At 48.8% G+C, this 25,278-nt stretch overlaps 1 protein-coding gene across 1 annotated transcript in view; it reads left to right on the top strand.

The window, feature by feature from the left end:
* DSCAM (DS cell adhesion molecule) overlaps positions 1 to 25,278 on the top strand; it is a 537,171-nt gene that overhangs the window by 502,865 nt on the left and 9,028 nt on the right. Inside the window, exons 28-32 of the mRNA XM_037042990.1 lie at positions 2,523 to 2,553; positions 8,544 to 8,659; positions 11,827 to 11,976; positions 19,164 to 19,361; positions 20,698 to 21,000. Coding sequence (XP_036898885.1) covers positions 2,523 to 2,553; positions 8,544 to 8,659; positions 11,827 to 11,976; positions 19,164 to 19,361; positions 20,698 to 21,000 — 798 coding nt within the window. The remainder of the gene's footprint in view (positions 1 to 2,522; positions 2,554 to 8,543; positions 8,660 to 11,826; positions 11,977 to 19,163; positions 19,362 to 20,697; positions 21,001 to 25,278) is intronic.

Raw genomic sequence — 25,278 nt, 5'->3', positions numbered from 1 at the left:
TCAGCCGCCACCCAATTGCTGCCTTCAGAGTGCCTATACCTACCCACCTCCACCCCTGCCCTCCTTCCTCTCCTTCCCTTGGGCCAGTTAAAAGCTTCCAGATCACATTCAGTAATAAACAGTGACATCCCCTGAGCTCCTCATTGCCTTCACCATCCCCAATTCCCAACCACTCCTGGAAATTGCTCTGTCCTGTCCAACTGACCTACCCCCTTGCTGCACAATTGGAATGCATACTAACTCGGGGCCGTGGAGCACGCTCCCCATTCCAGTCTGTACTCCGCAAGCCTCATGCTCCCCTGAAGATGGGGACACTCCTGAATCCTTCCAGACTCAATCACCTTGAGACGTTACTCTCCCAGGCTCGTTTCCATCCGTCAGCTCACACTCGGCATCAGCTCCTCTGTGTGTCCCTGAACTCATGACATGTATCCCACTTTATGTATAAAGGACCTTAAGGACAGTAATGAAAAAGGAATTTCAACCAAATTGAAATTCAGCTGCAGCTAATGACTGAATGTATCTGGGTCCCAGTTTCCTGGGATAAGGACACAACTCCCAGGCAGCGACTGATACAAGGGACACACGCTGGCAGTCCTAAAGTAACTGGCACAATGCAGGTTCCTAGTACAACTGGGAGCCCAGCCCACCCCGTGCCCACTCTCCAGAAGCCATTCACATATGGTCCCCGAAGGCAACTGGTGCTTACAACTCCACCAGAGCTTCTCATAGCTGAACTCATGGAAGAACTGAATTTCCGTGAATATAATTATTCTCACACTATCAGATGAAACAGAAGGAGTAGCTAAGGCTTAAAAAGAAGGGGTGTGCTCTAAGACAACAGGCATAGGGAAGGGTAGACCAAAATGGCGTTGGGTGCCTGCACCTGGGGACCAGCTTAACCCCAGCGAAGATGCGGTAGACCAGGAAGACTCGCAGGTAGAGCCCGTCAGTATTTGAGGGGAGCTCTGTTCTCACCTGTTGGACACTGCAGTTCCTCAGCACACTGATATTTTAAACATCACAGGAATAGAAAAGAAAAATGACAAGCAAAAGCAGGAAAGCTTGTCCCTTTTGAAGACATGTGGATCTGAGTTACCTTCAAATTGGGAGCAGAAGTATGATGTTTACATCTTGGGATTTTTCCCTTTTTTTTTAGTGTTGAACTAGCCACTGCTTGGTTTTACATAGAGATAATTATCCCCACGCTTCTGGCATTTTGCATATATATTTACTTTGCAAGTGTTAAATCATTCAGGAAGAGAAGAAACTCATCCCATTTACTTTGTCTTTGCGGATAAATGTAAAGGCATGAGCTGGGAAATTCGGTGCTGTTTTGCTTCCTTTGCTTTGCCATATGGGTGGGGTGGCAGGGAGCCGCTTCCTTTCCCAGACTGAGCCCGTCTGTGCACACACCCAGGGCCCGGGCGTGAGGCTGTGGTAGGAACCGGCGTGGCTGGCTTGGAGAGCGGAGCTCCGGTGCCCGGGTGTGCGGGCCCCCGGGTGGCGGCCCCTGCGGCTGTCCTCGCCTCTCAGGAGCAGCACGCCCTTCCCCAACACAAAAACGGTTGCATTTAGAGGTCACCCCCAAAAGATGAAAGATGGATAAAAATGCCCCAATATACATATTTCTTCACTATGCAACCAGTTACACGGTCATCTAAATGCTTTTCCATAAAGTTCTGTTCATTGAATACTACATACAGTTAACATCCAGACCTTCTTAGAGAGCGATGAGACAAAAACAAAAGGAAGGCTTTCATGTCTTCAGAAAGAAAGCATTCTTATTTTACAGGAAATAAAATATGTAAGAAGAACAAATCAGATTTTAAGGAGAATGAAAATTTCAAAGGAATGTCATCAAAAAAAGTGTAATCGTTTTTCTACATCATTTTTAGGCAGGATTACTTTGGTCAGAAGTGGTAATGAGGTCTTGGTAAACAATGAACTCAGAGAAAAGGATTTAAAGAAAGATTTGTTTCTGAGTTTGAAATAAGCACCTAAGTTTCCAAACAGTGATGTGCCAATCATACAGTTCTCTCTTCAGCCCAAGGGACTCACCGCTCTACACTAGTGCCTTTTGAAACATTCGTGGTGCCAGAAGCTTTGTAATGTTCATATTTTGATAATAGAAAGAGTACAATTTATATTATATCAATGAATTACTTTCAAAATGTTCATTTTCTGATTACCAAAAATAAATTTGGGTTTTGTAAAAGTGGCAAAAAAATAAGTTGTAATAAAACCTCTAATAGGGCTATGAGAATTTATATGACCCTAGAGTATTATGTTCATTTTGTAATTTGAAAATATATATAGTAATTTAGATAGATAGACAGATCCCATGTAGAAGAAATTTTTTAAAAACCCACTAACCTTTTGGTAATTAGTAGTGATATGGGTATATACTTATTTTTCAGAATGACTATTGCCACCTGACTCTGTAGGATATCGATCATAAATGCCTAAGTGAATGTTAATGAGTCGTCTGTCAGGTACTAACGTTGCCTTTCTTTCTCCAGATGCCAAGAGTCTAGCTGAAATGCTCATGAGGTGAGTAAAGGAAACCCAGCATTCCTGGTATCATGTTTAAAAGAACAAGGTACCACTTCCCTGCATGGTTTTTTTAATGACATATTCTTTTTGACATATAATGTCCATTTTGTGTGCCAAAACATAGCAAACAGTATACTTTTATGCATGCTGTAGATAGTTTTCTTGCCAACTAGACTCAACCAACAGAATGTTTCCCATCAAACTGGAATAAAAAAGCCACATTATAAATGAGTAACTTTGGTTTTGCTCCCACCCAAATACACCACCTTTGGGGCCAAGCCTTCTTCCTGAGAGAGTCAGCAAGACAACTGTGAAGAGCAAAGCACACAAGGAAATTCCTGGTCCCAGGGCTCTTCTGAGGCAATGGGCTGATCAAGGAAGATTCTCCTTATGGGCCTCAGTTCCCACAGCTCCTTCAGCTCCTGCACTCCCCGCCTGCACGGGAGCACGCACCAACGTCTGCAAACATCGAGTCCTGTCCTGTCCTGTCCTGTCCAGAAGGCCATGGCCTATGTCAGGATCATGTCAGCACTGCCCAGCCCTGCACTTGACCCTCGTTGCTGAGTACATGAGTGACTAGGGCTAGTTTAATAAACAAGGGTTCACAACCATAGAACACATCCCAGTATTTGCGTTTTAAACCTTTCGTATGGTAATAATTAAGCCACAAGTGGAAAAGGATACTCAAAGTCTAAGAAACAAACAAGGAAAATGTCAAGGACCCTGGTGGTGAACTTCATGCTGCCATTTTAGGATGTCTCACATAGGAAAGAGGAAGGATGTGGGGGATTTTCCTATTCCCCACCCTACCACAGTTGGCTTTCATTTTTTCCCCATGTTTGAATATAAAATTAGTACTTTTTGGTTATTCACAAAGAGCCCATGCCCCAAAAGACCTAAGGTCCAGGTGGACTAGCATCGGGCCATGGATTACATTTCCTGCAGACATCTCTGTTTGGCCACCATGTATTAAAACAATGTGGGCTGTGGGTAAAGGATGTGGAGGAATCAAAGATAATTCTGAAATATTTGGTGTGAGCAATTAGATGAACATTGGTGCCATTTGCCAAGATTAGGAAGATAGATGCAGAATATGGACTTTTTTGTAGGGTCGGGGAGGCAAGGTTGTTGATGAGAATGAAAAGGTCAGTATGGGTCATGTTGAATTTGAGGTGCCTCTTAAGCAGCCAGTGAAAGTGTCAGATGGCTGGTAGCCAGAATCTGGAGCCCAGGGGAGAATTCAGAAATGCCAATGGCCTGTAAACTATCTTCTTCATAATGGGTATCCAATCACATCCCACGAGCTCAAACTTGCATGAGAAGATTATGATGCAAATGTATGCATAATGCCTTGAATACACATGCTTGTGAAAGCCTGCACTTATTTGCTGGGCAAGTGTGAGGGCGTTTCTCTGGTCACAGGGAAGCACACAGACACACATGTTCGGGTGCTGAGCCGACCTGACAAAACATCTGGAAAACAGACAAGCCACAGCTATTTGATTAAAACAGCTGATCTACTTAATAAAATAAATGTTTTAATGTAGAGCCTAGAAATATAAATTTATTGATGATGTTTAGAAATCAAGAGATCTCACACAAAATTCTGGCTTTCTGATTTTTGAAAACACTCTGGCCACACGGGGCACATCCTCCTTGATAATGGCTGACTGGACCTTTATCTGGTGCCCCCTACTAGACCACACAGGGCTTTGGCTCAGCCCGGCGGGGCTCTGTCCCTCTCCCCACTCTTGTCCACTTGGCTGATTTGTGCCCCAGCCTGACTCCTGCCACGCTCTGGCCACTTCCTCCACCCAGTCCCAAACCACAGATTGTGCCTCTGTCCAAAGCCTGAGACACTGGCATCTGTTTTCTGACATGTTCAAGGGAAGTTCCAGTCAGGATGATGTGGTATTTATTAGGCCCTCTGCTGTCCCAGAATGCACCCCTCCCCCTTCTCATTAGCCCCAAGCAAGACATTACAAAGCATCTTCCTCATTAATAGGGCAATTACTGTGGTTGAAAGACCACCTGTTGATGTGAGCAGGAATTAATCATGGTATTATTCCCAGCTGACGGTGGCCAACGTAAAATTAGGAACGTTGAAACTGGCAATCACTCCCAATTTAGGTAGTTGACGTAGTTGTCCTGCAAAGGGTCAAAGTGATTGAAAGGGAAGAGAACTTCCTCAAAGAAGGGGGTTTTTATGGGATTGATCCAGAAGGAAAAGCAATGCTTTGAATCATGCAGAGTCCATTCCATCGGAATCAGGCAGGTTCACAGACCGAGCAACAGCAGACCTGTCACCTACCTGGTGAGCCTATGACCAGCCCTATTTCAAAGGTGGCTGCAGAAGTCTAGGCAAGTCGCACGTGTTGGTACAGAGAAAGCCACAAAAGTGCCGTCTCAGATTTTTTGCTGCTGCTTTCTTGGGAAGTTGAGGCTTTAGCAAGCTTGTGCAGTAGGAACACGCAACCACACACCTGCATTCTAGGCCCGATTCTGCCACCAGCTGTTTTGGTGATCTTGAGTTTGTCCTTTTCCTTCTCTTTGTCCAATTTCCCTCACCTAAAAATAACAGGGCAAGTTGCTCTTAGCTTCATCAGCTGTGATCTGGGTGGAGGTAACATGTACCTTCCAACTGTGTTGCACGAAGAAGTCTCTGCCCATGTCAGCAGGGTTCATTGTCCCAGGGCCAGACAGGCAGAGGCCACTGTGGGACAGACATAGACCACCTGGAGGCCTCCAGGGGTCCCCCAGTGTGGCTCCAGCTCCCATCCCTGTTGTGCCACAGGACACTCATCCACTTCGCCCCAACCAGTCACCCCAGAGAAGGAAGAGAAGAGAGACTACACCCACCACACCCGGATGAAAGGGGGTTTGCTTTTATACGATGAGGGCAGAAATGAGTTTTTAAAAACTACCAGTGTTCTAAGAGGGACAGTGGGTAACCTTAAGTCACCAACCGACACGGGATCGTTGTCCGAGGACCGATGCAAGTGAGGCCTAGTTGTGAGCAGAGGAGGGCTCACACAGAGAGTTTAAGTTAGTCTGGTGCTTTGGATGTGCACATTTGTATGCACGTTGTGTAAAAGACTCGCCCGCCTGTTTTAATGACGCCCGATTCTGACAGCCCCGGTTATTTTATACTTACAGATTGTTCCGTATCATGGGAGGAGGATGTACAAATGCATTCATCAGTGTTTTTCTCCACAAAGCTTAAGGGAATAGTGAAACTCTAAAGAGTTGTAGCAACTGCGAGTAGTTTATTGGCTCAGCCCAGCAATGCCATCCCCTGTGGACAGCAATCAGCCTCTGTGATTTGAATCAGACAACCAGGTGGATGGTGGCAGATTATGGTGCAATAATAACTAATGTATTTAGCATGACCCTGTATTATATAAAAGATGCATTTTTGTCTCAATGCAAATATTCAACATCTTGTTTTAGGTCACAAATGAGAATTCTTCAAACAGTGTGTTTTTAGGTTGGCTGCTATTCCAATGACTAAGTGTTGTCGTTTTTGGAGAACCAGCCTTTCACACAACAACAGATTATAAAATATGGCAGCAAAGATTAAAATAAAGAAGCAATGTAGTTGGGACCTAATAAGTCATTGAGTGAAAATGTTATGCTCCTTGAGCAAATTTCCGGGAGCTGCATGCAGCTCACATGGTACCCTGGAAACAACATGATTATCAATAACCTTCCACAAGTATTTATTGAGCATCTACGTAGGCCACATACTGTGCTAAGTTCTAGGGAGATACAAAGAACAGAATAGATGAAAACATCCCTTGTAGAGCTTATATTCCCATGGGAAAGACAATAGATAAGTCAATTAAATATATGCTAGAGGATGCTGAATGCTAAGGAGACCAGAATAAGCAGAGAACGGGGAGGGATGCGGAGAGAGGAAGCCTGAGTTCCCCCACGGGGTCCACCTGGCTCCATTGAAAGGATGGAGGGAAGGAGCCAACCACCCGGGCACTGGGGTGGGGGTGGGACGCAGAGTATTCTCAGGAAGGGGACAACAAATGCAAAGAACAATTAGCCCCCTGAATCTCCAGGTTTGTTGGTGTGTTTGGGGTTTTGGTGTTTGTTTTTTTGCCCCTGACCTGCAGGGCTTTGGAGCAACAGCCCTGGGAGGAGGCATTTTCCTCCAGGCTGGGACTGTACTTGTTCATACAGTGGAGTCACAGGCCGAGTCTGTGTCCACGGCAGCACAGTCACTCAGCCAGCTTCCTGCGTCAGTCTGACAACGGGCCCCTCACTGTGAAGTTCGGCACGCGCCTGGGTCTGTGGCTGGTTCATGAGCAGCGGCCGCTGACTGCCTCCTCACCGTCGCAGAGGAGCAGGAGGAAGGGCCCCCGCTTCCGTTTTTGGTGCAAAGACAAGCTCAAGTTCCTAGTGAAGTTTCTAAACAGACCCTTTGGATATTCACAGCGGAGCAGTTCCTGGATGTTTGGGGGCAAATAGAGCTTGTCTAAGCATAACATACCTGCAGCCCCCCAGGCCACCAAAATGCCCTTGGCTTTGTACATGTATTTGAATCCTTGTTTTAAAAAACATGCCCTCAGATAAAGTGAGAACCTACTTAAGTAAATAACTTAGAAGAATGTACAGACCTTTAGAAAAATTCAGGCCAAAACGTTTGAATCTGACTTTGTGTAATTAGTGTAATCTAGCTATATAACCCAGTTACTCATCTGTGGAGCAAGAAATCTGGTTCAAGATCAAGTCCTAGGTAGGAATGCTGCACATTGTAGAACGTGTCATTTTCATGGACTGTTTTGTTCACATGCAAATGAAAAAAAGGCCATTAAAAATATTCAGGATATCAGCACAAACTTCCCCATGCAGAGGTCTAAGGGGGCTCTTGAGTGAACTTGACCTTCAGAAGATGCATATTCCTTCAGCCACAGGGTGCAAGAGTTCTCAGGGACAAGGAAGGATGTGGGACTCCTGGTGAAGCTTGGTTAGAACAAAAAGCACTTGAGATGCAGAATGGAGTCCCCCTCGACTCTCCATTAGCTGTCACTAACTCATCGTGGAGGGGACTGGGTTCCAGAAGTCTTCCTCAGAACAGACCTTGACTGAGCTGGATGCCATAGATTATCTACCACACTGATCGCGTCTTCTGAACGACCACTACTTCTGAAAGGTGTGTTAGGGAACCCTGCTTTAAAAATCCACCCAGTTCTTCCAATTCCACGGAGACGAAGCACCTGCTCCCCTAGTGCAGATTGCTAATGAAAGCCTTTATCAGCTCGTTTGCATCTCTGTGCAGCACGCAGATTTTTCTTTACCCCAGGCTGTAACCGAAGGTGATGACAACTGCTGCTTTACTACTTTTTTTCATTTACTTTCAGCCGACAGCTCACTCTCAGAGTAATTTTCTGGTACACCAATTTTGAGACAAATTCTTATAGTGACTGTGGGGTTTTTTTCCTATCCTTAAACGCAGTCTTGGTGAGGAACATGGGGCCCATGTGGGGGAAGCTAACAAGGTTTATGATTTGTCACCGGAACAAAAATCAAACCACACCTGCTATAACCACAAATCCATCAGCAAAACCCCATCCAGGGAACAGCTGGCCCCATTCTTCTTCCCTCGCTGTCAGTGGAAGAGCTCACATGTGACAAATAAAAATGTTGTTGATTTAAAAATCATGTCTTTGTTGTTGTTTCACTTAACTTTTATACAAGAAACGGGACGTTCCAAAGGTTCTACTGATAGATACAGAACCGATCTCTACTGACAATTGGTAATTTCTGAACCTCAGGACTGAGTGCTGGAATTTAACAGGAACAAATACAGTTTGAATGAAGGAAAAATTCTTCTGTCACGTGCTTCCTCCCCCTTCCCCTCCCCCACAAGGCAGTCACATAATTAGGTGAGAAACCAAGTTGATGCACAAGCCCGCATGGGCGCAGTGTGACACTGACCTGTGTTTGTTAATGCCTCTCTCCGATTTTGTCCCCAGTAAGAACACCCGGACCTCGGACACCTTGAGCAAGCAACAGCAGACCCTGAGAATGCACATCGACATACCCAGGGCTCAGCTTCTGATCGAAGAGAGAGACACGATGGAGACCATTGGTAAGGAGGCGCGTTCGCGACCCCGTGGGGTGGCTGTAGCAGCCCCCCACCCACACAGTGGGGTGTGGGAAATGTTAGATGTGAGAACATCTTGAGTGCAACACGGATGAAGAAGTTAGAAGGCAGAGAACTGTAACGGAGGAGAATAACAAGTACCAGCAAGTGTGGAGGGAAGGGCACTTGTGTACACCTCAGAGGGCACCCAAGATAGGAGTTCCCCAACTGTGATCCACTCTGGGCGTCTCACTCCACTCTGGAGGGGCTATTGGTGCACTCCCTAGAACGAGCACCTGCCGCCAAATGGACCTGGGAGGCCACACTCCAAAGCCCTACGTCGGAAACCCACTCTGTGCTTTCCTTACCAACCCCACTGAGGCCTTCATTAAAGACAGTGTTTAAACACTACACCTACCAAAGATGTGTTTGCACAGGGCTTCTTTTCTCCACCCCCAGCACCTCAGACATGTTCTAGAAGGTTTCTTCACGGTGCTTTTGGGAATCACCCAGTTCCCTTGTCCCACAATGACAGAACACACACCTGGAAAGCTTTTGAGACTTGTTTGTCCAGAGCCCAGGGGTCTCCACTACTTCCGGCCTTTTCTCACTCCAAGCCCACCACCCCACACTGCCTGCCTAGATGGCTGTATTTGCTCCAGAGTCTGAGACTTCATATTTCCACGCAGGAATGATGGGAAGAATAGCTCCCATTCATTGAGGGCTCTCTAAATGTCATGGACTTTTACAAGCACTTTATGGGCATTATTTAATTTATCCCTCCCAAACAACACAGGAAAAACGTACTAGTCAGTAACTGGGGTGTAGAGAGGTTACGTAGCTTGCGGGCTCACACAGATGGGTAAGAGCAGAAGCTGGGTGAGACCTCTGCCAGCCGCCTGCTTTCACATCCACAGGCTACTTCCCAGAACCCCAAGCCTTAGAAGTAACGCTGAGCTTTTCGGTAGCCATAGAAACAGACTCCAGGGCAGGTTGCAGAGGCTGCTTCTTTTCAAACTTCGCTCTGTGTTTGTTCTGGAAAGTGTTTGAGGACACTCTCCCCCAGGGCACCCCCTTCCTGTAGCTTAACTGAGACAACTCAACTCCCAGCACTTACCCTAGATACCCTCCAGCCACGAAGGCAGTGGGGAATGGCCAGGTCGGCAGGATACTTCCATTGCCCCTTGCCCCTGCCCTGGCTTATTATCTTCTAATACAACAGCAGAGATGTCTTGACCTAATGGCTCATCAGTTCTGAGGTCTGGACTGCCCTGGCTAGATTCAAATTTGGTCTGGGCATACCAGCACTTAGAGAAGGTCGTTCCAGTCCAATGTGGCTTTGATCAACCAAGTTCAGGTAAATACTAACCGTGTTGTCTGAGGGGTTGCTGCTCCACCCACCACACACACAGTTCTATTAGTTTGCTCACAGCAGGATAAGGCACCATGTTTCATTTGTTAATAGTTCCATCTATGGCTGCTAAAACAGGCAGGTGGGTGGAGCCTGGGAGGGGCCTCACTTCCCAGTGGCGAGCCCCTGCTGGCCCAAACCAGAAGGAGAGCTGCCCTTACCTATCATTTCTCTATGTGCTTCACATTCCTCCTCGAAGGATCATCTGTCACCAGAAGTCACTTCCCTCCTGGCGATGCTGACAGTCGGTCAATAGCATTTTCTAATTACTGAGGAAGTAGACATACGATGCTTTAAAACACTCTGGGCTCAGACTACAAGGATCCAATATGGAAGTGCCATTAATTCCTGCCCGGAACGAATTGTTAACCTCACACACTGACAGGCTCCTGAATTTTTCCATTAAAAGTTTGTAGCCTAGCCCTGCAGATAATCGCGGCTGCTCCTAGCAGGGCTGCACGTGAGAAGCTGGAATGCATCCGTTCCGTAATGAAAAACGAACGTGGATGTCAGCCTGGGATGCCAGGTCCGACTGTGAGGAGCCATCCCTATAGAAAGGTCGCCCTTTCCAGGGGAGCGTGGAAGCTGCGGGCCAGCTCCCAGGCACAGCCCTGCTCCTGCCTGGGAACTAGCCTCCGCTGTGCCATGGCTTGGATGCTGGGAGGCACCTTGGCAGCCTTCCCTGTCCTTCTCTGCCAAGAAATTTTATTCTGACTTCAAGAGGCTTTCCTTTCCTGCCAGAGCCTGAGTAATTGGGTTTTGGAAGGTTCATTCTGTTCAGGGCCTTTTTTGGGCACAGAAGTCTCACTGTGTTGCTTGTGACTTCTACGTTACCACTCCATGTCAAGGCCCGCTGCAGCTAGGTCCTGGCTGACTGGTCACTCAGATGAGTGTCATCCCAGGCCATGGTGCCTGAATTCATGAAAAATCCATAGATCCTAACCAAAGTTTCCCTCAGAGCTCAGACAGCTCCTAGGAAAGTGTGAAGAATATCACAACAAGGTAACAAAAATCTTGAGACAGCCAAATAGTGACACACGGCCCAACCAGTGGCTCCTCCGAGCGCTAAGATGCTCCCCACTCACCTGAACCCAGGCTCCGCCGATCGAACCTTCTTGTACCTACGCCAACAGGACTCGGGACATCTGGCTAGCGAGTCATTTTGAGAAGTCAATTAAGGAATGTTCTCCAGTCATTAGGTCTCAGCAGAGGTGGGAAGAAAAGGGACATTCCTCAAAACCATTAAAACAGAGGAACCCCGAACACCAAGGACGGGCCTTTCTCTTCCCTCCCTCCCCCCACCCAGACATTTGCCAAGTTCTGCACCAGGGCCACCCCAGCGTGACCTCCACGGGGGAGTTTCTCTAGCGCTCAGACGGAGCGTCCTTCCCACAGACAGCAACCCCAGACTGGGCGCAGCTGCCCCCGCTGGTGCTGTCCCGCTGAGCTTTTGACAAACGCATCACTCCCAAACTCTACTACAGAACAGGCAGCTGCAACACAAGCCCCCCACCCCCAACTCAATGGTTCCTTAGTGAAAAGACCAAGCCCGGGAGTGGGGCCACCTTTCCCTGCGTTCCTTCTCTTGGCCGCGCTCCAAACGAACCCCTAAAGTTTAGAATGCCGGACCAGTTCTAATGCTTGAATGTTTAGCTGTTTCTGTAGATTTGGAGGCGGTGATTGGGTTGCTGTTAAGGAAAGGCCAAGGAGTTACTAGAAGGGTGATGGGTGTGTGGCTTTCTGTGTCCCTGCTGGTCTGTAGATGACCGCTCCACGGTCCTGTTGACGGATGCTGACTTCGGAGAGGCAGCCAAACAGAAGTCCCTGACGGTGACGCACACGGTCCACTACCAGTCGGTGTCACAGGCCACTGGGCCTTTAGTGGACGTTTCGGATGCTCGGCCAGGAACAAGTGAGTGGTCCTACAGCACCCACCATGGGTGGTACCAATGCTGACAACACAGTACTGTATTTTTCAGACCATAAGATGCACCTAGGTTTTAGAGGAGGAAAAAAATTTTTTGAAGCAAAAAAATGTAAAATATTTAATAGCATAAATAACATAATGTTTCACGCATGTCAATGTAAACACAACTCAACAGCAGCATTAACAACCATTATCCCTCCCATATTTGGGCAGGGGGAAGGGTACATAATATAGTCCAAAAATACAGTAACTGGCCTGTCCCTGTGATGTGAAAATAGGCTGGGGTTGGTCGGGGGGGCGCTGTTGGGCCTTATGCCTAAAAAACCAAGGGGGGATGAGAACATCTTTAATTGGGACCTTGAGATTCTACTGCTTGATCTAAGCTGTTATTAAAATTGTGCCATTTGGAACCAGTAAGTATTGGTTTACTCTGAAAGTGCTAGAAATTTCAGATTAAGTCAATTTATTATATTTAGACAATGCAAGAAAAGAAAAAGATCATTAATGTGAGTGCCAGGGCTGCGACATCATATGTCGTCTTTGCAACGGCACTGCAAGGAGCGCACCTACACAGTAGACGCTATAGCCCCCATGTGACAGAGAGAACACTGAGTCTCGGCGGAGTGAGGGGGCAGCCCAACGTCACACACGCACTATGTAGTGAAACCTACTGTCAGCTGTCAGTCTGTCTGTCCTCGAAGCTCATACTTTTGTCCTGATCACACTGTTGGAGAAAAATAGAGCTCTGGGAACATGGGGATTGTGCTCAGTTTGGTCATTAATATTTGCATACATAATACATGGAAATTAATTCCTCAGTGAAATTAAATTCCCTAATATGTATCTAGAGCTTATTAATTAGATATTCTTGTTCCTTCATAATTGAAATTGTTCCTAAATCCCTTGAAGGCTGAGAAATTGATGTCCCGATTATTATATTTTTTAGAAGCTTTGATGTCTAGCTTTTAAATCTCTAATCACCCTCTTTGCAAAAATTTACATTCTTAGAGTATTGCAGTTAGGAAAATAAATATTATAATGTAAAAAGCTATTCTTTATAAGTTCTGACTTGCAAGGCATTCATGGAATGCCCTGAGCTTCATGAAGCAAATTGGTTGATTTGTAAGTAACAGTGTAATATGCAGGAAAATCATTTGAACCATATCAAAATTCATGGGAAAACTGGTTTTCAAGCAAATGCTATGGAAGCCTTTTCTTTCTCCCTTCTGTCTACGCTCACCTCCTTTCCTCTCCAGTGTCGTCAGTACATTCTGGAGACGTGTGCGGGGCAGGGGTGCGTGAATTAGCTTAGCAGAGGGGGCGTGCACAGGAGCCTTGCTCTTAAAATTTGCTGCAAGGTCCTCGACGTGCTCTCCGGCTGTTGGCTTTCCACCACCATCTGCCTGCCCTGCCTCTGGTCACCTTGAGGACTGCCCAGTTGGGTTTCTGAGCCACTTACTGTTCCTCACTCCAGGAAAGATTATACATCCCAGGGGACTTGGGTCAGGGGACCCTTGGCTTCAGCCTTCCCTGTCCCGGTCAGCATGGAAGTTAAGAGAGACATTAGCAAAACAGGAAAGAGGCAGAGAAAATGGGACATAATCTGCGTTGTAGCAGCCATCCTGGGCGATTCTGGTGCTGGGAGCCTGGACCCCTCTTCACAGAGAAACACTCCCCTAATGTTAGCAGAGGAACTCGGTGTCCCACAAGCATGCCGTGTGTACAGCACACCTGTTCCACCTGCCGGGTAAAAGGACCGTGCATTTTCAGCTCCCTTCCGGCGTTTGATTGGCAGTGACGTGCACGGAGGTTAGTGGTAAGCAGACAAGATGGGAGAGGAGGCAGTGAGGCGGGGAAACTTCCGACTGCACGGTCAGCCCCAGAAAAATGGGAAAGCTGGTCTGTGACATTCAGAGCGTCCACAGAGACATGACTCTGAGTCACAAGCAGAAGCTGTAACCCACGAGCCACGAGTGGCAGGAGGAGACACGCGGGAGGGGCATATCCGAGTCTCTCGTTGCTACCACATTGTAAGCATGGTTGGGGAGCTTCGACAATTCCTTCATTCAGACTCAAACATATTTATGAAGGGGTTGCTCTACCTGTGGCCCAGTGCACCAATAAAGGCAGTGAGTCGCTGTCCCCTAAAGAGTTTCCCCAGGAGTCTGAGGCCGTGCATCTTCTGAAGCCCGGTTCTCTGGCTGCTTCTTGTACCACACAGCCTGTCACCTCTGGCCAGGGGTGACACCTGTGTCACCCCTGACCCCCGGAGCAGGTGCTTCTCGCTGCGGTCCGGCATATTTTCAGAGATTCATGTTTCCTCAGTTACAAAGAACAATATTATTCTAGTCCAGTTATGGTAGGTCTATGATGTCATTATAGGAATTCTTTATTTTTATGAAGAGCATCTAAAATACATCGTTTGCAAACTAAACCATAACAGCATCTTGGAAGCGATGTTTCTAAGCATTTTATTAGTTTGTCAAAGAGTTGCAATGAATTCTTATTATGAGGATGGGAGAAATCGCACAATTTGCTGTTCCTCTCTTTCAGCCTGTGGCACATGTGGCCGTGGCCATGTCCACAGCCCGCTTCCTTTCCTGTCTGCCATGTGGGCCAGGCACCCGGAAAGTGGGGGTGCAGTGGGTGTCCACACCCCCTGCTCCAGACAGAGGCTCCAGTACTCGGTCTGTGCATCGACATGCTGACCGGCTTCCCATTCAAAAATCAGAGTAGAGGGGATGAAAAGGAAGACGGTCAGTATTTCAGACAGGACCGGGGCAATCTGTTCTTTCCCTCTCTGTTCTCCATGTTCTGAGACATATCACCGGCCACGTGCACATGTCTCCTCTCCCAGGTAGAAGTGTCCCTTTTAATACATTCACAGTCCCTCCCCCCAACACGCTTCACAGGGGCTTACCGAGGAGCTTGTTGCCCAGAACTTAAATCGATTCTTCCACTTACAGAATGTGCAGGGTCACACACGTGTGTGAAGGGGTTAATACCAGGTTTGACCTGGGATTTCTTGTTTTGCTTTGTCACATTTACCTGGAAGTCGTCTGTTCGCTTGTCATCCGTCCATCCGTGCAAAGAGCGCTGCCCCAGCCCCTGGATGTGCGCCGGGCTGGACTGGGGGGTGAACGAGACACAGCTGCTGTCCTGCCGGCATCTCCCTGTGTGACTGCCAGGGGGCTTCCCTTCCGCCAAACCCTCTAAACCAAGTTTCCAGGTGTCCTGACCCCCCTGTCAAATGCCCTGCCTCCGCCTTCCCACGCCACAGCACGCGCTCCCCGCCTCCTTGCCTTGTGTTTGTCACTCAGGAATCGTGGGCCAGGCCCCGGGATCTCCTGCTCCCTTCCTTGTGCCTGTGGCGCTCTGGCACGCTCACCTGACCACGTCCCACGAAGGCTCTGCGGGTGGGCGATGTGAGGGTCATGGGCGCATCCCCCGGGCTCACAGCCAGCGAGGGGTGAACCCGGATCAAGCGCAGGCTCCCAAACCCCAAAGCTCCCACCCACCAGGCTGCCTTTAAGTAGAGACGATGCTCCTTAGAGGATGTCTAGGCACCAGGTAGATTCCAGTATCTGTTAAGTAAGAAGCGTTCACAACATGGATGGAATCCCTTTTGTTGAGACTTGGAAAAAACACAGACTCTGTCACCCAGATGGTATGAGACACAGCACTGCAGAAAAACACCTCCAGGGAGAGAGAGGGGTGCCCAGTGTACCGTCCCGTGTTGGTTCATTAAGTGACAGGAATGGCCAGTCCTGCCAGTTTTACTTGCTCCCTGAGACAGCCGGAAATTCACCACGAAGAGCTAAGGCCTAGGCATCTATAACCGCAGGGAGCAAAAGCAGGTTCATACACCTATTCTAGTACACAGGACACGTTTTATAACCCTGTTACCCATAAAGGCCTCTCTTATCCCAAGTTCAGAATCATTAAAAGAATGTGATTCAATGCACAGAAGCTGAATTCAGATTCAGGCTAAACATTGAAAGGCCAAGAATTACTCATATCACTTACCCACTAATTTGCTAGCTGTTTAGCAAGCGTGATGCCTCATGCCTGAGTTGTATTTATATTACAAAGTTGGGGAGCCAATGAATACTTTCCATTGAGGGGCAGTAAATTCCAACATGTGTTTGGTGCGTAGGTTAGCTAGTGAAACACACAAAGGAAGCTTCCATGTGGAATCCAAGTTAAATTTTTGTTTTAGCAGCCTCTCGGGAGCTCTCCCTACAGAAGAGTTTAGCTCAGGTATGAAACAGCTCCAAAAACCTGATTCTTGAAAAACTGTGTCAACTACCCTGGTATTCTCTATACCAAGATGATCTTACCCAAAACAGAAGAGAACTGCGGGCTGTGGTTGAAAGAAATTAATATCATGACCTACATTTCCAACATTTTCAGGACACTGTAAGGCTGTCCTCAGCCATAGAAAAAAGGGAAAACGAATTGAATTAACTTGAAAAGAGTTCCAGCTTTCTATAGAGGCTGCCAGGTGCTTTTGACTGTGGAACTTTCCAGAAAGGGTGATCTCCATAAGGAAAGGGGCCGTGGGAGTAAGGCCTCTGCCCCACCATGGGTGGGGGGGCTTGATGGGAGGAAGTGCAAGGGACAGTTTGGGGGGGGTTGCAGAAACTGTGTCCTTGAAATGGGACTGTAGAGTGGACCCTCCCCAACAAGCGTTCATATCAGGAAGGAACCTGACCCACAGCCATAGTTGCAAGAAATTTCATGAATAATAAAAATGAGAACCTTCAAAATTTTCTGGAAAAGATTCATTAGCATTTCAGTAACAAGTTCCACTTGTTTAAGCCCCTCTTATCCAGTCGGCAGTGCCTGGAGGACATTTAGCCTCCTACCCACGAGAGTGTTTGTCTGTCTCTTCGAGAACCTCTCTCCTGACATCTCAGGGGAGAAACACCATCATCATTCACACCTTGCTGCCCAGAGACTTTGTTACCCCGGCACAACTCACATTCTAATCAAGGCAAAAAACAAACCAACACAATTTTCAATAAAGTCTTCTGTGAAATTTTGCCAGGAAGGGGTGAAATGTGCCTTCGAATCAATGCCCCGGAGGATATGCACCAAGACAGAGCGTATTAATGACCCAGGAAGTCTCAAAACCTATTGAGTTGGCAGCCATGTTAATGCCTCTCCCCAGCATTGTCGAATGATGAATTAGCTTTAAAGCCCAATAACTAGAAACTTGCAAAGAGGAAAATGCTCCGTTTAAAAAGAAAGTCATTTCACCACCTGCAAGTGCCTTCCTGCCACAACCCAACATGGAGCTATGGACAAGCCGGTGTCACAGGACACCGACCGCATCAGGACACTTAGATGTGCAGGGTGAGAGCGTGTGGTCAAGTAATGGGCAGCCTCTGAACCCAAGGTGGAGTCTCAGCCTCTATTTTTATCACTTAGCAGCTGTATCACTTCCCTCTGAGCTTCCATCGCTTCATCCGTGAAGTGCCCCTGGGTGATATGTACTCATCCCAGGACCTCCATGTGCCAGGTGTTAGAGCTGGCTCTGCAGATGGCCGCATGGAAGGGCACCCAGCCCCTGCCCTGGAGGGACAGCCAGGCTCAGGGGCTGGGGCAGGGGAGGGCACACCACAAGCCAGTGTAATCGCTCTGTGGCATGGCCCTCTCGGTGTTTTTCTCTTCAAAGTACTTCACCGGTGGTGAGCAGTGAATACAGACTGCTGTTTTGAGACGTGGCCAGACCATTTTGGAAGGTAACTGCACAAAGTTCCTCTTTGGGAAGCAGAGAATTCAAAGGTGGAAAAGGTCCACGCCGCATCTTATCCTGCCTTCTGGCTGGAGCCCAGAAAAACCACTGCAGGCACCTGAGCCCCCCTGCTTTTCCACAGGGTTCCAGAAAAGGCCATGCGCGGTCCACTCCAGTGTCCGACAGTCCGTGCTGTTAGAACAGCTTCGCCTTAGCTCACCAAAGAGTCAAGCGGGGACCTGGGCCCCCCATTGACTGGTTGCCTTTGGTTCTGGATTTAGAGAAAGTGAAAGCCATGTGGCAGCATCTTTGCAAGACGGTGGGCAGTGAAATCGAGACCCTCATTAACTACTTGGTCTCCACGTTGAATATCCCAGTCTTCGTCAAAGACGAAGTAAAAGTAACTCTTCAGATAATTTTGCTGAAGAGTTAGGCTGCCAGGTGCAAAGGGCTGAGAGTGTTAGAACAGAAAGGTATCACCCCTCGGCTCTGAGAACTCGCAATCTGATAAATGAATACAAAAGTCATCCTCAAGGCAGCCAGCCAATATAAAAAAAACGCTATTGGGGACCCCACCCATATGTATTTCCCAGAGCCTCGGTGACAACGGACCCCAAACTGGGAGGCTTAGAACAGAAATCATGGCCTCACAGTCCGGAGGCCAGAAGTCCAAAGAAAAAGGATTACCCTTTCTCTACAACCTGTAAGGGTGGGTCCTTCCTCACCTCTTCCTACTTTCGGGGGGGTCACCAACAGTTGTCCATGTTCTTCACCTTCCTGTCACACCACTCCAGTCTCTGCCTCCATCGTCCCATGGTCTGCTTCCCTCCACATCTGTCACCCTGTCCTAAGGACACCAGTCATGTCAGATTAAGGGCCGACCTCACTCCAGTCTGGCCTCCTCTGAACTAACTACATCTACCTGCAATGACTCTTTTTCCAGAGAAGATCGCATTCTGAGGTCCTGGGCATTGGGATGCAGACAAGTCTTTTAGGGGCACACAGTTCAACCCGTGACAACACCTGAAGGTAGCAGAACTGTGGGAAGGAAGCTGCTATGTTAGAGCACATTTGGCAGAGCTCCCTCTTGTTACAAAAGTCGGTGTTTCTCGGGAAGTTGAAGTGATGTCCATCGAGTCATGAAACTATTCAGAGCCAAGAGCATGGCTCAAATCCATAATGACCAAGTCTAATTCTAACATTCTTTCCCTTACTGGGATCATTTAAATGCTTAAGAACTACAGGAATGTCTCAGATTGTGTGAGAGAGGAGAGGAGTGCTCTGGGCAGGGATAGTCAGGGAGGGCTTCCTGGAGGCATGAGCCTGTAGGGTGGGTCCTGGGGCTGGGTCAGGAGCACCACACCCAACACCTTCATCACAGCTGACCATGCCTCTCAAAACCAAGACAGACATAGTTCTTGACTCTTCCCAGATCCCACCACCAGGAGGAATGCGAAGGCTGGGCCCACGGCGAGAAACCGGTACGCCAGCCAGTGGACCCTCAACAGACCCCACCCCACCATTTCTGCACACACGCTCACCACAGACTGGAGGCTGCCCACTCCCAGGGCAGTGGGATCCATGGACAAGGAGAGTGACAGTTACAGCGTCAGCCCTTCACAGGACACAGGTAGGCTCTGCACCCCTACTCCCCACCTCCCATCCCCGACCCCATGGGTGAGCACAGCCCACACCAAGGGCTTCATAGGCTCCTACTTACTGGTGTTCAAGGTCACTTTCATGTTCGGACCATATATCTGACAGACACCAATGCTGTGCAGTGCAGAGGACACGCAGGGCCCCATGATGTCTGCAGCACAGAACGAAGGCTTCTATTTTTCAGGTGTCCCAAGCCTTGGGTTCACGCTGCGCTCCCCCTTTCATTCCCGCCCCACTGACAGAAGCCGAAATTTTTATATTTTCGCCCACACGACTGCAGTAATTTCTAATCACACTCTGAGGGCGGCTGACCCATGGCCATCTCCAGGGTCAAGACGCTGCACTTCAAGTTCCATGATGAGGGCGGAGCACCCTCCAGGCAGAGTGATCCATTTCACACTGAAGCTGGGGTCGATCATACAGTGAGTTAACCCAGTCAAGGCCATCAACCACCAAGGTTTCACTTCTCCGAGAAGACAGGGCTTAAAAATAGCACCGGGGTGCCTTCCCCCATCTTAAATTTTGAAAAGAAATTACATCTAAACCTAATAGCTGTAGCCAATTTTAAGACCCATTTTCTTTTGTTCTGCATGATATACTGCAAAAATAGTGCTCCAGGGGAGGAGTGTCACCGTGTACATTTATTTTTATGGCTGTTTTGCTTCTAGAAGAGTCTCAGAGTTTCACAGAGGTGACTTCCAAACTTGAAACTCGTGGGCTTAAAAGGCAGAGATTCCTCTGACCAGATGCACCCCTTTCAAAACTGGTGGTGTTTTTGTTCCCATAAAGGGTGGCAGACACAAAGAATGAGTCCAGGGACCGGGGACCATTCTGCCTAGTGGCCAATTTTGGTGCAAGCCACAGCTCTGTCACTAACATGCACCACGTCTCCCTGGCCACGCCAGGGCCAGCAGAGCTGGCCCTCGGAGCTGCAGTCATTCACGCAGTTAAAGGGGCTCTGTGGCACAGATGGGTTCCCCATCCACCACAGTGAGGGGGGCGCTGCAGGTCACTTATGCGCATTCCCAATTGTTTAAATCAAAAGATGAATTTTTTAAGGGAAATCATTACTGGTTCTGGAAATGTCCCAGGGTGGGGGCATCTTACTACAGCGAAATGAAGTTCCCTGGCCCACTTTGCTGAGGGTCATGATGCTGGTGTCCCAGTGACAAAGGCAGTCCTCAGACAAAGACCAGGGACTCCTACGCTGTCCTGCAGGGACCTGGGAGAAACCCCCACAGACCGCAGAGAGTCACCCATCTGCACAAAGGCGAAGCGGTAACTCCCCCGTCTTGTTCCCGGCACAGATCGAGCCCGGAGCAGCATGGTCTCTACAGAAAGTGCCTCCTCCACCTACGAAGAGCTGGCCAGGGCCTACGAGCATGCCAAGATGGAAGAACAGCTGAGGCACGCCAAGTTCACCATCACCGAGTGCTTCATCTCGGACACTTCATCCGAACAGTTGACGGCAGGGACAAACGAGTACACGGACAGTCTGACCTCCAGCACCCCCTCAGAGTCGGGGATCTGCAGGTTCACGGCGTCTCCCCCCAAACCTCAGGATGGAGGGCGAGTGGCGAACATGGCGGTTCCAAAGGCACATCGGCCAGGTGAGACCAGACGCGTGTCCGCCTGGAGAGCCCTCTTGGTGTTAGGGCTGGGTGTTCTGTTCACTGCTGCGTCGCGAACCACACCAAAGCTTTTAACTTACAACGGCAACCGCTTGCTTTGCTGCTGAGTCTGAAATCTGCTCAGTGCTTCCTGGGGACCGCTCGCCTCTGTTCCAGCAGAGTTGGAAGGGAAGGAGGCTCCATTAGGGCTGGGAGCGGGGTGGCGCCAGCAAAGTGGTGCCCTCTCCTGGGGAGTTGGGGCTAGCCACGTCCACCCTGTACAGGTTTCTCCTCCATGGGGGGGGGTGGCTTGGGCTTCTTCACATCAAGGTGTCTCTCTTCTGAGAGTCAGGGTGCCTAAAGACAGACAGTGGAAAGAGCCAATTTCTTAAGGCCGGGGCTAGGAAGTGATGTGTCACTTCTGCCATATTCTATTGCTCAAGGAGCCCAGAGTCTAGAGAGGGAGACCCCCACCACGTAATAGAAGAAGCATCAAAAACTGGGGGCTCAGTTTTAAGGCTGCTGTACTGAGGGCCTCCGAGGAGAGTGTTCTTACAGGGTGCCAGCCTTCGGGCCGGGCGTTACAGACCCACCCGGCATGACAGGAACCAACTAGTGTTACTTACATCCACTGTAGCTGGGTCTGCGCCTTGAGCGTGGAAGAGCGGTCTGGGTTTGTGCAGGGAGCCACAAACCCCAAGGCCTGTGGGGCCTGGCGGGCCGTGTGAATGAAGGAAGGGAACAGGAAGCCAGGGAAAGGGGCGAGGGGAGCCGTGGGCAGTTCCAGAGCCAAGAGCTCAGGGACTGGCTAGAGCCACAGGACCCTAACAAGCCCCCACCAGCTGACCCCACGTGGAAATGGGGATCTGGTGTCAGCCAGTTTCTCAAGAGCAGCCCGACATGGTAGCTTTATGTGGACACTCAACAGTTTGCAAATGCACACACACAGGGCAAATAAAACGCATCCTCAGACCGAGTCCACACCAAGGCAGCCGGATGTAAATATTCTCTGAAAGAACACTGTTTTCCGCCCTGAAATGGGTGCCCGTGGCCTCTCCTTCGTGGACTGACCTAGCCCTTCTTGTTGCGTCCAGTTTCGGTTTTATTTCTCTCCCTCCCGTTTCCTGAACCATGATGCCGGTTCTGTTGGAAACATTTGTCTTCGCTTTTAAATTACTGTGATTCCTTTGGGTTTTATGGCCTACAGCCCAGCTGAAATGAGCCTTATAAATGCATAAAAATACATAAAATAAGAATTGTCTATCCAGCAACTAATCTTCCAAACAGTACCAAAGAGCCGTGCTAGCAGACAGTAGAGGCTGACGGCTTCATTTATTTTCATCCCGTCTCCTCAGGGAGAGGATGGGTTGTTATTTATGGCTGTTTTTATTTCAAGTATTTTTTTTGTTGTTGACATCTCTGCGCAAGGCGAATTCAGAAAAACATAGGACAGATGCCTCGCCGTCCTGTGGCCGTCCAGCCTGGGGGTGAGGAAGACAGGAGAGGAGAAAAATGGCCTGTGGGCATGCTCTCAGCCTTGCTGGGGGCTTCAGTCGCTGCGTCGATAAAATGGGCAAAACGCTGTTGCCCACCAAGCACTTACCACCCGACTTCGGAGCCGATACTGTGGCACCAGACTTTGAGAAAAGAAAAAGGCTCTGATTACAAGGTTGCATGGCTAGGAGACTAGAAGCGAGGGTCCCTGTCTGTCTCCCCAAGCCGGGGTTCAGAGCAAGACCAAAGGGGTCTCGGCACAGAACCTTCCCAGACAGTGGGCCCGGTGCTTCTGATGGTCTCCCATTCGGCTCAGGCTCTGGTCAGGTGTGGTCCTTTGGTTCTGGGGTGGGGGTGGAGTGCGAATTTAAGGTTCGCAGGTATCATCACTCCTGAGTGGTGTGTCTCAGGTTCAAACTTGGTTCCAGGTCTCATTAGAAACAGGTCAGGACCAGTTCGAGCTGGTTCCCTGGTTGCAATGTCAGTGCCCCCCACCCTGTGGGGTTTGGGTGGGATGGGTGGAACACATGCAGGTTAGCAGTTGTGTCTGTTGCTGCCCATTGGTGTCCCTGTTAGAACTCCCAGGGGCTGCAGTGGCGGGCTCCCAGCGAGCTGCCGACTCACCTGGGGACCTTCGCTGTGCTGGCTCCCTCCTTCCTTCCTTCCTTCACTTCCATCTGAGATACACGGCCAGCACGCGCCCTTTATTGATGAGCCTCTGCGTCACAGGACTGTCCTGTTCGTGCGGCCTTCAAATAAGTAAAGGCTGGTGTTTCTTTCTGATGGCTTATTTATATCGTTGGGTTAATATTGGAAAAAAGTTGAAACCTTTTCCACCACATAGTTGCCTGGATCCATCAGAGATACAGAAGGATCGCAACTAAGCGGGTTAAAATTGTTCCATGACTTTAAGTATGAATACTTTTTAAAATCAAGGTGTGGCCTAATGTCTGCAAATTTTGTTTGGTCCACTGCAGATGGCTGTATTGTTAACATTTAAGAGGCTTTTGAGAAAAAAATTTTTCATCCATCTGGAAGCCTTTCTGTCGCTCCTTTATAATAGTAGGGCTAAATTCAACACTGGGCACAAAACCCAAGGTCACAGTGTGTCCTCCTGCTGACCGGAGGCAGCGTCAGAACCAGCAGTTTGGAGCCGTGTGCCTGTGTTTCCTCACCCTTCTGGGCCGTCTCAGGGCCATCTTCAAAACCTCTGGACATCTTTCTTCCTGCCATCAGTTTCTCTGTTTTGATTATTATTTTTTTAAATCCCATGCTTTTAAACTCTCTACAAATTGGGATCAAGTTAAATGAACTCAGCCAAACTGTGGATCCAGAGAGATAGGAAACACATCTTGTATTTCTCTCCCAGTGTCTAGCAGATAACAGGCAACAGGGTAACTACTCAAGAGAGATGTCTAAATGATTTAGTGGGACTGAATTTACACTCCTAATGCTGTGTTGGGCATACAATAGATGCTCAATAAATATTGCCCAGTGAATGAATATATCACGGTTGTGACGATGATAAAATTGGTTGATTAGTTAAAACACTGCAATTAGTAGGAATTACTAGTAAAATACCGAGCACATTCAAGTGTGGGTCATCTTCCAGTCTAACTTCAAACAAAGTGATTTATCTTCCGATTGCTCTTAACCAACCAACAGAAATCTCCTCCTCGGATCAGGGGGCGTTCCCCAAGAAGTACAGGCAGCTACACCTGAGGCAGACCTCAGAGTCTAGCTTGAGATTTGTAAGGATACCTGAATCTTGCATTTGCTGCATTTTCAGGACTTGTCTATTTTAAATGAAATGCGATGTATGCTACTGGTCTGTTTTCTTCAGTAAGAGATGGCCGTTTCCATCTTTAAGAACAACAACAACAAAAAGGCAAACAAACAGTGCTCTCTATCCTCCTGAGAAATAGCTGGAAAGTTTGACAGCTTCTTTTCCTCTCGGCCAAGGTGGCTTCCAGGCCTTTGATTACGGTGCCGCCTCTCGGTTTCAGGTGGCCTCTTGGGCAGTTTCTGACCTTCTTGGGTTCCTGCGTCTTTATTCATGATCAAGAGATGTCATTGCGCAAAGTGACTTCAAGTCATAGCATCAAACATGCAACCCGATGCAGCCCCACCCTGCTAGCAGCAGGGGAAGTGTCACCCCACCCCCGCCGGGGCTCAGCTGTCACGTACACCCTGGCACCCATCCAGGCTATACACACGGCAGCCGCTCCATGACGAAAGCAGTTCACGTTTTCCGATCGGAAATGACCACTGCCTGCTGCGAGCAGGTCCGTTCTCAGAATAGCCAGTTAGAAGAAGCAGGTTGGGATTTTTATTTTAGGGCCCATTCCCCCAAGCCCTCGCGTTCTCCTGGGTGTTTAACCAAAGAGAAGGTATGCAGAGTGAGAGGCGGGCTTTTACCTGAGGGTAAGTGGCCTCTGCTCAGGTAAGACCCTCTGACCCCGGCTGGACTTCTCGTCCTCAGTCCTCACTGGGACCACGCTGCTGTCCCCTATGTGGTTCTCATGTTGGAATCAAAATTGGGCTCCAGAGGTCTGCCCTGCCGCATCACCCCCGCCCCACCTCGCCCTCCCTGTGTCTCCCTCCCCGTCAGAGGACCGGGGCTCTGCAGACTCCCAGCTCATGACCCGAGGCCGCGCCCACTGCTCTGAATGAGTATGTTCCCTCCTCCCTGTTCTCCTTTGCAGCCAGGCTCCCAAACGGGGCTTGTGTTCTCCTCGTGTGTTGCACACGTCACTGAAATTCCATTTTGAAACGTTTAGCATG

This window comes from Sturnira hondurensis, unplaced genomic scaffold (assembly GCF_014824575.4).
Source record: "Sturnira hondurensis isolate 20B ecotype Veracruz unplaced genomic scaffold, ASM1482457v3 Scaffold0003874, whole genome shotgun sequence".
In the NCBI taxonomy this organism is placed as follows: domain Eukaryota; kingdom Metazoa; phylum Chordata; class Mammalia; order Chiroptera; family Phyllostomidae; genus Sturnira; species Sturnira hondurensis.
The sequence above is the reverse complement of the archived record's forward strand: the minus strand, read 5'-3'. Positions and strand labels throughout refer to the sequence as shown.